Source organism: Chrysochloris asiatica, unplaced genomic scaffold (assembly GCF_000296735.1).
Source record: "Chrysochloris asiatica unplaced genomic scaffold, ChrAsi1.0 scaffold00415, whole genome shotgun sequence".
Taxonomy (NCBI): Eukaryota; Metazoa; Chordata; class Mammalia; order Afrosoricida; family Chrysochloridae; genus Chrysochloris; species Chrysochloris asiatica.
In genome coordinates, this window is record NW_006408933.1 from 1,163,754 (window position 1) to 1,177,936 (window position 14,183).

Here is a 14,183-nt window from a genome sequence, read left to right on the forward strand (position 1 = left end):
GGAGACATGGTGGCCCTTAGCCCTAGGAAGCCTGGAATGTTTCCTAGGAAACAGTTGAAGAGAGGAGGATAAGGGTCTCCCAAGACAGACTTCTGGGAGACCCTATGTTAAAGACTTAGGGAAATCAGAGCTGGCACCTTGGACCCTGTTCTCATGAGTGGCTGGGATCCGCACTGGGACTAAGTGATCCTGACTCACTGGAGTCCCCTGGGAGGCCCACAGGGGTGGGGGCTGAGATGAGGCATGTGGGGAGGATACGAAGTCCCATACAAAGTTCTCAAAGCCTCACCAGTCATTTGCTGACCCAGGCTGTGGGGGCAAGATGCTGGGAGAACCTGAAACTGAGGAACCACCAGATTCAATGTCAGAATAACCATGCTCCCTCACAACCTTGTCCTATAATTTACCCAGCCATGCTGTTGGATATTTTAGCTACATTCTCTGTCCCAGAATTTTAAATGTAGCAGCTGCTAGAAATGTCCTGAAAGCTTTTCCCCCCAATTTCAACCATTTCCTTGGGACAGGCTTCCAGAGGTTTCAGACCTGGGCCTTGGTGGTGTTTCTCACACTTCCGACATTGTCTTGGGCAATTCTTTCTGGGTGGACAAATCCAAAATTTGCAGGTGATTTTCTTAATAAAGGAGTGGCCTCATTGTCAAAGCATCCAGCCCCTTGGGGGTTTGCTGTTCTGGGAGGAAGGTGGGTGATCCTGGCTCCTCTCCCTGAATTCCAAACCTGGCAAACCTGGACGTGGGTCACAATAGATGTGTTCACACTGATGGCGTAACTCTCCTCCCGCTCATGGGAAGAAGGTAACTCACTTATTGGCACCATGTCTCACCTCTTTCTGGTTTTGTTTTTCTTTCCAGTCTTGGACTGGTCTTGGTGCTGTTCCGAAGCTTGTGCGCCGGTAAGTGTAACTCTAGGGCTAAATCCCTTGGGGAAGATGAGTATTTAAATGTTCAGCTGCTGACTAGTAGGGTGGATGGAACCTTGCAGATGTGAGAGTTTCCTCCGAAGAGCCGTGCCTGCTTGACCTCCCAAAACCATTGTCATTGAGTCCATTCCAGCTCATCGTAACCTGATGTGTTAGAGGGTAGAACTGCTCCATCAGGCGCTGGAAGATAAGTACTGGACCCAGAGGTCGGTTGAACTGCAAGGTCAGCAGTTCAAACTTACCAACTGCTCCTACTCAATAGCTCTTAACAACAACCACAATGTACATGGAGGCAGATTGGCAAGCCTTTCTGTCATGGCGCCGCCAACCTTTGGATTATAGTGTTGTTAAATGCTGTCGAGTCGGTTCCTACTCGTAGCAACCCTGTATAAGGTTTCCGAGGAGCAACTGGTGAGTTTGAACCACCAACCTTGTGGTTAGCAGTTCAGTGTCCCTCCTACAGAGCCACACAAAATTGAAAGCCACAAGGGAGCACCTTTTTAAACCCCCAAGTTGTTTCATTTTGTATTTGGTAGAACTGGGATGTAGTTCCTCCTATGGGTTTCAGTTCCTCGCTTTACCAGATGGGCTAGGGGTTTCGGTCCTCCAGGACTCCTATCTCTTCACTGTCTTCACCCCCATCAACCCTGTGCAGCCCTGAAGGCCACCAGCTTCCCTAATCGCCAGGAAAAGGATATACCACCACAACAGAGCCACCCCCGCACCACTTTTCCAGGGTGGGTCGGCGACACAAGGATTTTCCACAAGTCATTTAAGCAGGTGTCACAGTGAAACCAATTTCAACAAGGAAACTTCAGAAAGTTCATGGAAAAATTCCATTTACCATTTTTCCATGAACTTTTTTGAACCACCCTTGTATGTTACAGGGACCTTTTATGATGTAGCATGACTAGCAAATATGTTGTTGAGAAATTGATGTTTCCCTTTAAATGTCTGAATTTTAAAAGTAATTTATTTTTTGTTGTTATTGAGAAAGTTGTTGTTAAGTGCTATCAAGTAAATTCCAACTCATAGTGATTCTGTATAGGGTTTCTAAGGAGGGCTGGTGGATTTGAACAGTCCACCTTGTGATACAAATCAACCCTGATGTTGAGTGCTTATCCTATGGCACCACACCAGATTAATAATAGATCCCAAGACATTACAAAAATTGTACAGAGAAGCCCCATGCACTCCTTACCCGGCTTGGCCCAATGGTACTATATAATGTAGTATCAAACCCAGAAAATTGATATTGGACAGTATAGTGACATCTTTTACAATGAACTTATTTGCAGTAAATGTGGTGCTGTAGAATAAGCACTGGACAGACAGTTCAAACCTACCAGCGGCTCCTAGGAAACCCTATAGAGAGTCGCTGTGAGTCAGAACCAACTCAACAGCACTGAACAACAGTAAGTGCATCTTGGTGCTGTAAAGGAGCCCTGGTGGCACTGTAAGGTAAGCACTGGGCTGCTAACTGCAAAGTCAGCAGTTCAAACCCACCAGCTGCTCTGAGGGAGAAAGAGGAGACTGTCTGCTCCTATAAAGATTTACAGTCTCGGAAACCTTATACAAGGCTGCTAGGAGTCAGAATGGACTTGAGGGCAGTGGGTTTGATTTTGATTTGGGTTAAGTATGTCTTGGAGTCCCTGTGTGAAGCAAATGGTTAAGTACTTGGCTGCTAACCAGGTTCAAGTCTACCTTGGAAGAAAGATCTGGATAGATACTTCTGAAAAACTCAGTCACTGAAAACCCTAGAAGTCCGGTTCTCCTTTGATGCCTATGGGGTTGTCATGAATCAGAGTTGACTTGACAGTGATTGATGGTCTTATCGATCAATTCCTTTTCTGCTTACTTGAGTCAGACTTGATGTTTAAGTAACTTCACAGGCTCAGAGCCCCAACCCAGAAACCTAACTTTGTCCATTTTTAATCATTGCAGATATTCAAGAGAGAAAAGTGCAAGGAGTTGTGGGTGGTAGTGTTGAACTCAGCTGCATTTACCCTGAAGGAAGTAATTTTGATTTAAATGACTTTTATGTGTATTGGCAAACGAGTATGCCCAAGACTGTGGTGACCTACTATCTTCCTGGGAATACATCCCAGGACTACCAAGATAGCCACTACCAGCACCGGGCCCAGCTGTCACTGGACAGCATGAAGCAGGGCGACTTCTCTCTGCATTTGCACAACATCACCCCCAAAGATGAGCAGACGTTTCACTGTCTTGTGTTAAGGAAGTCCTTATCCTTAAAAGAAGTTTTGCAAGTTGTGGTCACACTACACGTGGCAGGTAAGACCATTGAAGCAGAGACCTGATTTCATCCCAGCCTTACTTCCTGGGGAACCCCTGGAGGGTGTAAATGACGAACACACTCAACTGCTACCTGGGAAGTTGGTGGTTCGAGTTCACCCAGAAGTACCTTGGAAGAAAGACCTGATCATCTACTTACAAAAATTCACCATTGAAAATCCCCAGGAACACAGTACTACTCTGACACACGTGGGCTCACCATGAATCAAAGTTGGTTCAATAGCAACTGTTCCAACTCATAGCGACCCTGTGTAGGATTTCCAAGGGACAGTTGGTTGGGTTTGGACTACTAGCAGTCCAGTGCTTATGCTACAGTGTCACACCAGAACTCCAAAAACTCTTATAATAATAACCAATTCATAATTTCATGAATCTTCCTGGCTTGTTCAACTGTTTATTTCCTGTAAAGAGAATCCTAATCTCTATTAATGGGCTTCTACTTACCACATGTGAAGCCGAAGTTGGTTGAAAGAATCATTCAACATGTAAGAAACTTTCCCATAAGCTGAGGCTACCTGGTTTTACTAAAGAACTTCTAATCTTGCCGTCTTTTCCTTAAACTTCAAAAAAACTCAAGCTATGTTGTTTTATGAAATTAAAAGGGGGTGCTATGAAATACCGAATGAGACCAGAATTTTTAGAAAAAATGGAAGTCCACTAAGGAGCTAAGATGTGGCTCTATAGGATAAGTGTGATCTTTGAACCACAAGATCGGCAGTTCAAATCCACCAGCAGTTCCTTGGAAACCCTTTACCAGGTCTCTGAGTCAGAACCCACTTTGATGGCACTTAACAACAACAAGGAGCTAGGGAAGGAGCACTGGTATCATAGTGGATTACGAACTGGTCTGCTAACAAGAGCAGCAGTTCAAATCTACCAGCTTCTCCATGTGAAAAAAAAGATGAGGCTTTCTGCTCCCATAAAGATTTACAGCCTCAGAAATCCTATACAGGGTCACTGTGAGTCGGAACTGACTCAGTGGCACACCATCACCAAGGAGTTAAGGGCACAGTTCAGTGGGAAGACAGGCCATGTGTATTTCACTTGACCTGCAAGCTCTCCATAACACCGGTGAGGCATGGAGCAGGGACCTCCTTGGAGCCCAGACTGTGGATAGTATTCCAGACCCATCTGGGCTCATTAGCTCCTCCTATTAGAGGGTAAGGAGAGTGACAGGGCCTGCACCCACTTCTCAGACACTGTCTCTAACAGATTTAGACCACCGCTCTCTGTCCTGCTCCTGGCATGATGTTGCCCCCTGTATTGTGACCCTCACTTGCTGCCTCTTCTCACCCCTCTTTCCTTCTCTTGCAGCCAACTATAGCATGCCTGTGGTCAGCACCCCCACTCATCCCAATCTGAACCAACTGGTCACCTTCAAGTGCACATCCACAAATGGCTATCCGAGTCCCAGAGTGTACTGGATCAACCAGACGGACAACAGCCTGCTAGACACAGCATTGCAGAACAGCACAGTGGTCTTGAATGAGCGTGGTTTGTACGACGTGGTCAGCACCCTGAGGGTCCCATGGACCCCCAACATGAATGTCCAGTGCTGCATCGAGAATGTGCTGCTGCACCAAAACCTGACTGTCAGCAGTCAGATCGGTGAGACCCCAGGTCCGCACACAACACCAACCTAAGGTGGTAGGCTGGTGGGGGCTTGGGTGGGCTCTCAGGCAGATACAGTCCCTGCGAGGTGAACTGGCACGGCATTAAGCAGAGAAGGAGAGGGCCGGGTTAGCCCCGATATAAAAAGCAATACTGTTTCTGAAGGCAGAGTCCGCTCTGACTCATGGTGCTTCGTGTATAGATCAGAGTAATACAGTAATCCAGAGCATTAACTCAGCAGGCCTTTCTTCCAAGGTGCCTCAATCCTCCAACCTTACAGTCAGCAGCTGCATATAGTCACTGTTTGCATTATCCAGGAACTCCTAGATACTCAGTACACTTAATCTCTGCTACAACCTCATGGGGTCGGTTTTGTTAAATCCATTTGACAGATGAGGAACTGAGAAACTGAAAGGTTGAATAACCCTTTTGAAGCCTCACTCAAGTTCTTTGCCATTGGACATGAGTGTCTGAGAAGACCAGAGTCCCCAAATTGCTGGCCCATGTCCTCCTCATGCAAGGTCATAGGCAGGTGACTACTTTTTCATAAGGTCACAGCTCCTCCCATTCTGTTTGTCCCCATCACACATGGAGAGGTGAAAGGTGGAAGCCAAAGAATAAAGGGTCTATGTGCTGCCAGCTATGTGCAGGACTAAAATGCAGGACTCTGTGTTTGCCAGTTGTTAATTTCTAGAATGCAACAGTAACGCATTAAACCAAGCTAAGGGTCCTGTGTGAAGGTGTCTCTGACCACCAAGAGCTCCTACAGGACCAGGATACCCTCCTTCATGAAATCAGGAATCCTGAATGTCTGCAACTCAAAGCTCACAGTCTCAGAGCCCACCTAAATAACTAGGAAAGCATTGCCCCAAGAAGCTGTTAAACACTGCTTTTTCAAGCCAGCGTTGGAAGATGAGACCCGAGAGGCTCTTCCAGGGCAGTGGCCCTAGCTGCACAGTAGAATCGCCTGGGCAGCCTGGAAAAGCCCCCATGCCCAGGCCCTGCCCCACACCCATCCATTCAGGATCTCTGGTCTGGCCCCTGGCAACAGAACAGTTTTAAGAGCTTCTAGATGGTTCTGTAGGGCACCTAAAGTCGAACCACTGTCCAAGCCACTGCTTCTCCAGGTGTGCTTAGAGAAATGCTGGGTATTCCTAATGAACTCTTCAGGGGTGCTGTTGCTCATTTGGTTGTGAGAACGGCTCTCTGGGAGCTTATTATTAAGACAGGAGAAATTGGAACTCTCATCCATTGCTGGTACAATTGTAAAGTGGATTAGTCCATGGAAAAACAGTGTGGCAGTTGTTCAAAAAGTCAAACATAGTAGTATTACCCTAAGACCCAGCAGTTCCACTCTTCAGTATATACCCAAGAGAACTGAAAGCAGGGAGTCAAACTTATACAGTGTGCACCAGTGTTCACTGCAGCACTATTTACAGCAGGCAAAAGGTGGAAACAAGCCAAGTGCCCATCAACAGATAAATGAAATAAACAAAATGTGATGTATGTATAACATGGAGTATTATTCAGCTATAAAAAGGAGTGAAGTTCTAATACATACTGCAACATAGATGAACTTTGAAAACTTGATGCTGAGTGAAAGAAAAGGCCCCATAGTCCATGAAATGATCCATAGAGACAGAAAGTAGATTAATGGTTCCCCTGGGCAAAGGCAGGGGAATGAACAGTGACTACTCATGGGTGTGGGCCTTCCTTTGGGAAATGACGAAAATGTTTTGGAGTTAGATCAAAGTAATGATTGTACTGGTGGCACTGTGGGTTAGGCATTGATTTTACTAACCACAAGATTGATGGTTCAAGCCCATTAGCTGCTCCAAGGTAGAAAGATGAGGTGCCCTGGAATTCTGTTCCCATAAAGATTTACAGTCTCTGAAACCCTTTATAGGGTCTATATGATGGTAGTGGAGTCCTGGTGTGGCGCTGTAGGTTAATGTGCCAGACTGCAAAGCCGTTTGAACTGCAAGGTCGGCGGTTCAAGCTCACCAGCTGCTCCTTGGAAACCCTATACAGGATCACTATGGTTCAGAACTGACTGGACAGCACTTAACAACAACAACAACATGATGGTAGTGGGGTAATGGTTGCACAACACTGAATGTACCAAATGCCACTGAAGTGTACACTTTAGAATGGTTCATTCTCTGTTCTGTGAATTTCACCTCAGTTAGAAACAAAAGACAGGAAGAAACTGTGTCTCAGGCCAAACCCCTCCCCAGGGGGTGGTGTTAAAGTGCCATCAAGTTGCTTCCGACTTATAACAACCCTGTATAGGTTTTCCATGGAGTAGCTGGTGGGTTTGAACCACCAACCTTGCAGTTAGCAGTCCAGTGCTTATCATACAGTGCCACACCAGGAGGTGTAGATCTGCAGAAAGGGCCGATAAAACCAGTCCCAGGAATTATAAGTGACAAATGTGGGAAGGGGAGGGAGGACAATACTCTGCTTTCACCGACAGCCCTTCTCTGGAGCAGCTCGCATTGTACAAATCGGAAACTCATGTCAGCCACGTTCTCTGAAGCAAATTCTTCCCAATGGTATTCTCTTCTTAAGGATGGCAAATGACTGTCTTCTTCCTTGCCCTCTAAGTCTTGGGTTATTTTCCTCTTTCTTGTAGAAACTTCCTCTCGAATCCATGACAAAATCACAGATCCAACCATTACCGAGAAGGGGAAAGATAAGACCCTTTTTATCATTTTTGGAATCCTGGCAGTGATTACGACTATGACTATCGGCTGGTTTTGTAGGAACAGATGTTTTCGTGGAAGCTACACAGGTATCATACAAGACTTGCGGTGTCAATGGTCTGCATTTATTTTGTTGGTGTGGGTGTTTTACCTTTTTAAGCTTTCCTAACTCTGCAAGATGTTGCTTTCACTCAAAATTTGCATTCACATTCACTATGGTTAGCACCTTCGGACTCCAAAGAAGTGAATTTAAAGCCCAGAAGTCTGAGGTCCTGCATTTCTGGTGCACTCACGCCCAAAGGCAACTGTGATAAGTCCAGTCTTCTGGGTTCTGGGTGGGAGTGATGGATTCCACATTTCCAGGTCAGGCAGTTTGCTTCTAAAGAAACTGACTAAACTTTGCCTTCCATCAGTGGCCTGGTTGTTGTTGTTAAGTGTCATTGAATCAGTTCCCACTCATTAGCGACCCTGTAATTCCAGGCAATCTCCAGGATAGATCTATAAAGGATGGGCTTTGTTACTGTTATTAGGTGCCATTGAGTGGGTTCTGACTCAGCAACCTTCTGTGCAAAAGAATAAAACCCCTCCCAGTCCTGTGCCATGCTCACAATCAGTGCTGTGCTTGTGCCCTTGTGGTAGCCCATTTCTTGGAGCATGATAGGATATCCTTCCCTAGAAATGAGTCCCTCTTGGTAACATGTGCAAAGTATATGAGATGAAGTCTTGCCATCTCACTTTGAAGGAGCACTCTGGCTGTACTTCTTCCAAGGCAGATTTGTTTGTTCTTCTGACAGTCCATGGTATTTTCAATATTCTTCACCAACACTGTAATTCAGTTAGATTCTTCTCTCTTCTTCCTTATTCGTTGTCCAGCTTTCACACGCATATGGGGCTATTGAAAATACTCTGACTTGGGTCAGATATGCATTAGTTCTTAAAGTGACATCGTTACAAAGAGGGCTTTTGCAGCAGATTTACTATCCACTTTCTTTATGAATAGAAAGCATGTGCTTTAACCCCAGAAAATCCAGTTAGGTATGGTAGAAGCAACCCAGGGCACAGACCACAGTGATGCCGCCAGTGGGAACATCAGGCCTTCCTGGAGAAACCTGCTCACACCTCAGAGCCATAGGGCAGTCTCCTAGGTCCACAGGCATTTTGTGAATATCACAGTAGATCTGTGCTCCATAGAGTTTTCAATGGCTGATTTTCGGAAGTAGATCACCAAACTTCCCTCCCAAGGCACCTCTGGGTGGATTTGAACCACTACTTTTTCAGTTCACTACTAAATCGCTTAGGCCACCCTTGTTAAGCCTTATGTATAAAATAAACCAAAAAAAAAAAATCCCAATTGCCATCAAAGGAACCCTCACTCATGACAACCCTGTATGTGTCTGAGCAGACCTGCACAGGGTTTCGTTGGCTGATTTTTCACAAGTAGACCACAAGCCTTTCGTTATAAATGTTAGGTTGATTCGAACTGCCAGTCTTTCAGTTGGCAGAGAGTTTGCAGCACCAAGGGACTCCTGGGACAAAGGGAACATTGCTCAGCTGAAACTTAGTCACGCCTTGATTACAGAATTGGCTTGCAGCGGGAGCCTCCCTCAGCCCCTGTGCAGTGATCTGCAGTTTCCAATTCCAGTTAGCCCAGAAATAATTTTCTTTGCCCACAACCTGTGTTGCTGATCTGGAAGGACAGCCTCAGTCCAGAGCACACAGAACCTTTTAAAAATAGCAAGAGGAACTGTGCACGTACACTTTAAAAGGCATCTTCCTCAAAAAGGAAAGTTCTGGAAAGTCATGGCCAGGTGAAGTGTCCAGAAGATTGGGACATCCACATCCAGCCCTTGCAATGAATGAATTTGAACATGCTCCTTTCTAAAGTCAAGGAGCCTTGGTGACATTGGATTATGTATTGAGCTATTAATCTCAAGGTCAACGGTTCAAGCCTACCAACCACCCCTCAGGCTAAAGATAGGCTGTCTGCTTCTGTAAAGATTTGCAGTCTCAAGAACCCTAACGATCCGTTCTACTCTGTTGTGTTGGGTCACTATGAGTCAGAATCGACTGATGGCAGTGGGTTGTGTTGGGTTTCTTTGTTTCTCAAATGACTGAGCGTTTAGTGAAATGAATATACACTTCTAAGTTTGTTTTGAAGTGGGTTCCTCTTTCTTATTTCTCACGGCTTCATTCCCAAGGACTCGGGGCAGTGCATGAAGACATACACAGTGCCAGGCAAGGAAGAGGCAAGCAAGAGCATCAGAGTTCAGGAAGCAACAGGGTGGGTGAGGATGGAAAATGGGAAGGTGATGTCGGCCCAGGGAGTCTCTCATCGGGGTGTCCATTTCTGCCTCCTGGAGCACTGTGGGTCCCTGAGGACTTCCCTGTCCTTCACTTCGCTGATGTCTGTGACTTCCTCCCACAGGTGCCCAGAGTGTCAGCCCGGAGCTTGAGCTTACTGGTAGGTATCAGAGAGGGCAATTCCAATTCTTTTGTACCTTGTCTGACATATTATGATGGAATTGTCCAAACAGCTACCAATAGAAGATTCTATGCTGAGTCCCTAGGTATCCTTTCCTTCCCCTTCCCCCCAGTTTAGCCACTACCAACCTAAGCCTAGCCTTGTCCTTTTCCACTCTCTCCACTCCACTCCCACTGTAACCCTCCCACTCTCCCCTACTCCCCACCTCCTCACTCCTCTGCCCCCCCCCATTTCCCACTCAAACACCCACTGGAGAATCGAAGTCTCAGACACTGTATCATTTCGGTCTGTAAAAGGACAGTTGTCTCTAAGTCTCAGTGTGACTTTGTGTCTGCTGGGGATGTGCAGGCCATGGGTGTAAAGGGAGGTACGGATTCCTGATCCATTGGGGAAATATTCACTTGGAGTCCCAGCACCCACCTAGCAGGACCTCTTGCTGCAAGAGTGACCTCACTACCAGTCAGGCATGGTGCCTTTGGCAAACTGTAGCACTTCTCCCAACCCCATTGTTCTCTGAAGAAAGGGGTGTGTAGACTGGGGTGGCTCATGTTGCTGTTTTTCTGTGGGAGGTGCTTGCCGAAGGCCTGGGCTAGCCAAGTTCGGATAACTTTCAGAACATAACTTGCCAAGAAATTAGGCCGCCTGTTCTTAATTAGGCTAAAATGAGGCAAGCTGTTCTCAGGCAGCTGTGTCCAGAGACCCTCCTTACCTGTTGGCAGCAGTGTTTACACAGTTCTGAGCCCTGAGCAGGAGACCAGGAAAGGGCACCCGCATCTCACCTCCTTTTCTTTCTTCCCAGGCCCTGTTTGACAGACGTCCCTGTCAGATAGCCATGGCTGGGCCTTCCAGGAGATGCCTTCAAGCCAGACTTCACAGCTGATGACGGCGTCCCTTTGTGAAACGTGGGACAGTGACTGGGGCAGGCTTGCCCCCATCTGCACCACATATAGGGACAAGGAGCCTCTCCAGCCTGAATGGGGTCCTTGGCTAGACCACGACAAGGCATGAGAGAATGTACTGGAGACATCCAGAGTGAGGCCTTTCGGAAGGCTCAACAGGACAGATCAGGAGTGTTCCCAGGACATGGAATGAGATGGGGACCTCATGACTGCTGCTTTTCCACCGTGGAGCCCTTGTAATGCTGAGACCTGTGTTAGGGACTCCCACCACTGTTGGGACAAGGCTCCACAGCAGGAAGAAGGGAAGCGAGTTTGCAAAATGAAGCAGACACTCCACTCGCTCCAGAATGCCTCAGGTTTGTGGGAAGTTCAGGCCGTGGAGGTCCTCACACTTCTGTGTACAAGCTCCCACCACGTCCTCCACACAGTGAAGCTACAGGACCGGTGTCTGTATGTGGGTATATATATGTGCATGTGTGTATACATGTGTGTGTGCCTGTGTCTGCATGTGACTTGTTTTAGTCTGTCATACCCGGGTGTTTGTGCTTGTTTGTCTGAACTGAATGTGGAGGTACGTGTGTGTACACATGTCCGTATCTGTATGTGCTGTGCACACATGTATACCCATAATGAACCAGTAAAATGATCTCAATCAAAGAACCCTTTGGAGTCTCCACTGGACTTGATTAGCTTCTGGGATACATACTGGGGAGAAAGCATTTCCCTCCTAGAAAGGTACATGTGCGCTTTGTGAGAGGAAGGTCTGCTTCCCAGGTCTTAGCCCATGTGAGATGACACAAGACCCTGGCAGTGCTCCACGGTGTCCATCATGATGGGGGTGCCTCTTCCTGCCAACCGTGGCATCTCATCAGAAGCTGGCAGACAGGGTTGGTAGTTAACCCCACTGCCCTCCCTCTTCATTCATCACCCTTGGCCGCACGCCACAGCAGCATCCCACCCAGCTTCCCTAACCTGCCTGCCATCCAGGCCTCCAAGGAAGACCTCCAGCTCCAACTCCAGGTTCCTCAGAGACTGGCAGCCCCATCGGTGCTGGAAGCCCTCCCAGGGCAGTTTCCATGTTGTTGAAGTGTCTTAAGGGAAAGGTTCTAGAAAGGAGGCCAGCCAGATAACCCAGGTATGTTCACCTTCCAGGCAGACAGTCCTGGGTAATCTAACCTCACTGTTGGGATGCTGGGGGCAAATGCCCTCCATTGCCTTCCTGCTCAGAATCCCAGGTGGACCGAGAGCTTATTCAGGGGTGGTGTTATACCAATGGCCTGTCAATGCTGATGGTCATAGGAGGCCTGTACTCCTCAGACCCACGCATGGACCAGAACTGAGGAATGAGGTCTGTGATCAAGCAGAGTTCCAAAACTGATTAACAGACGTTGTTAGTGTGTTTTTAAACCACTAAATTTTTCTGCCACCTGTCACAAGGGGTCTTCAGGGAAGTTTGCATTGGAAAACATAAGCTGCATGTTGATGCAGAAAGAACAATGGGAAGGTCATTCATTAACATTTTGAGCAAAGAGACAGAAGGAACTACTAGGCCAAACATCTAGCAGTCGAAGAGCTGACTGCCCAGAGTCCCCCACATCCCAGAACCAAAGGTCACGGCACTGTCCTTCAGACTTGAGATCCTGCTTTCCTGGGCTTTCACAAAGACTGGACAGCAGCAGACAGGTGGGAAGACCAAGTCAGGTTCCAACCATTGGGCCTGGAATAGCCCTTTGCCAATCTGAGGACCAGGGGAATCCTCCTTGCAGCCTGCCTCCTCTTTTAAAGAGCTTAGGCTGTCACCCCAGTTATTGGTGGGTTCTGCCTGGATCGGATCTCATGGGTCCCTCTGCTCAGAATCAAATTATCACCCTTGGACTGGTCCTGGGATACATGGCCTGACCACTCTACCTGGCCACAGAGCAGGAGAATGTTCCAGAAGGGGTGGAGCTTTTCTGGGGTTGACCTTGCTGATGTGGTCTAAAACTAGCTTTTGTTGGTGCAGTTGGTCTTGTGTGAGGTCACATTTGCTGCTTGATCGCTATGCTGGTGTGTACACAGGCCCAGATTCAATGTTTTGATAAGCATCTCTGTTCTAAAGCCAGATTTGAGAGAAAACAGATGTGTCCATCCTAGGAAACCACAGATATCAGCAGTATCCTTGCAGCTGCTCCTGGTTCTCTGCCCCTACACCACAGTTCTCTCCCAGGGCGAGTCTGCTTCCCTCCACCCCACCCCCACCCCCCAGGGGACATCAGGCAGTGTCTGGAGACATTTTGGGCTGTGACACTTGGTGGTAGCTACTGGCATCTAATGGGTAGAGGCCAGGGATATTGTTTAACATCCTACAGTGCACAGGACATACCACCACAAAGAATGATCTGGGCCTAACTGTCAGCAGTGCCCAGACTAAGAACTGTGCCCCCCACACTTACTTCCTATTTGAGAACAGGGCTGTACTAAAGCTTAAGAATGCTGCCGGTCCTGAAAGCTATACTCAGTGGCTGACAGAGCTCCCCGTGGGCATCCTGCCCAGAACCAGTGTAACTCATTCTAACAGGTCCAGACCCAGGTACAGTATTAGGTCAAGATTGGCAGCATTTCTCCTGCCCAGCCCAGCCCCCAAGGGCCAGGCACCGAGGCTCCCCGACCCAGAGGGCTAAGAACTGGTTGAGTGGGCAAGCATTCCTAGGCACAGAGACAAAACCCCCACCCCACCCCTGTGCCCTTGTGCATCACTGGTTATTCATGTATCTTGTAAGAAAACAGCATCAAATAAGGTTCATATCAAGCTAGTGTCTTAATTTCGTAGGACTGCTCTAACAAATTCTACAAGTGAGTGGCTTTAAAGAACAGAAATGTTTTGTCTTATAGTTCAGTAGGCCAGGAGTCTAAATTAGGTGAGACTCGAAAGGGCAGTCCTTTCTGCACTTGTAGATACATCTGCCGCACGTATCTGTCTCCACACAGCGTCTTTCCTTGTGTGTATGTACGTGTGTCTAATCTGCCTTTTTTATAACTTAGAAATGGTTGGATTTAGGGCCCACTTTACTCTGGTGTAAAAATCCTTTTCCCAAACAAGATCCATTCATGGTATAAGGCCTGAGACCTTGACACACATTGCAGGGAAAGAGTGGGGAGAGAGACAATTTAATCCACACCAACTAGCAGATGAGATGATTCATCACTAGGTGTGAGGAGAAAGAGCTAGCTGTGTCACCTACACATGACTGGGA

At 47.3% G+C, this 14,183-nt stretch overlaps 1 protein-coding gene across 1 annotated transcript; it reads left to right on the plus strand.

Moving 5' to 3' along the window:
* Positions 1 to 778: 778 nt before the first annotated feature.
* Positions 779 to 12,290, plus strand: ICOSLG (inducible T-cell co-stimulator ligand). Its single transcript, XM_006876808.1, has 6 exons — positions 779 to 783; positions 870 to 910; positions 2,882 to 3,232; positions 4,568 to 4,861; positions 9,995 to 10,030; positions 12,178 to 12,290. The coding sequence occupies exons 1-6, from the start codon at positions 779 to 781 to the stop codon at positions 12,288 to 12,290; spliced, it is 840 nt and encodes a 279-aa protein (XP_006876870.1).
* The last annotated feature ends 1,893 nt before the right edge of the window (positions 12,291 to 14,183 follow it).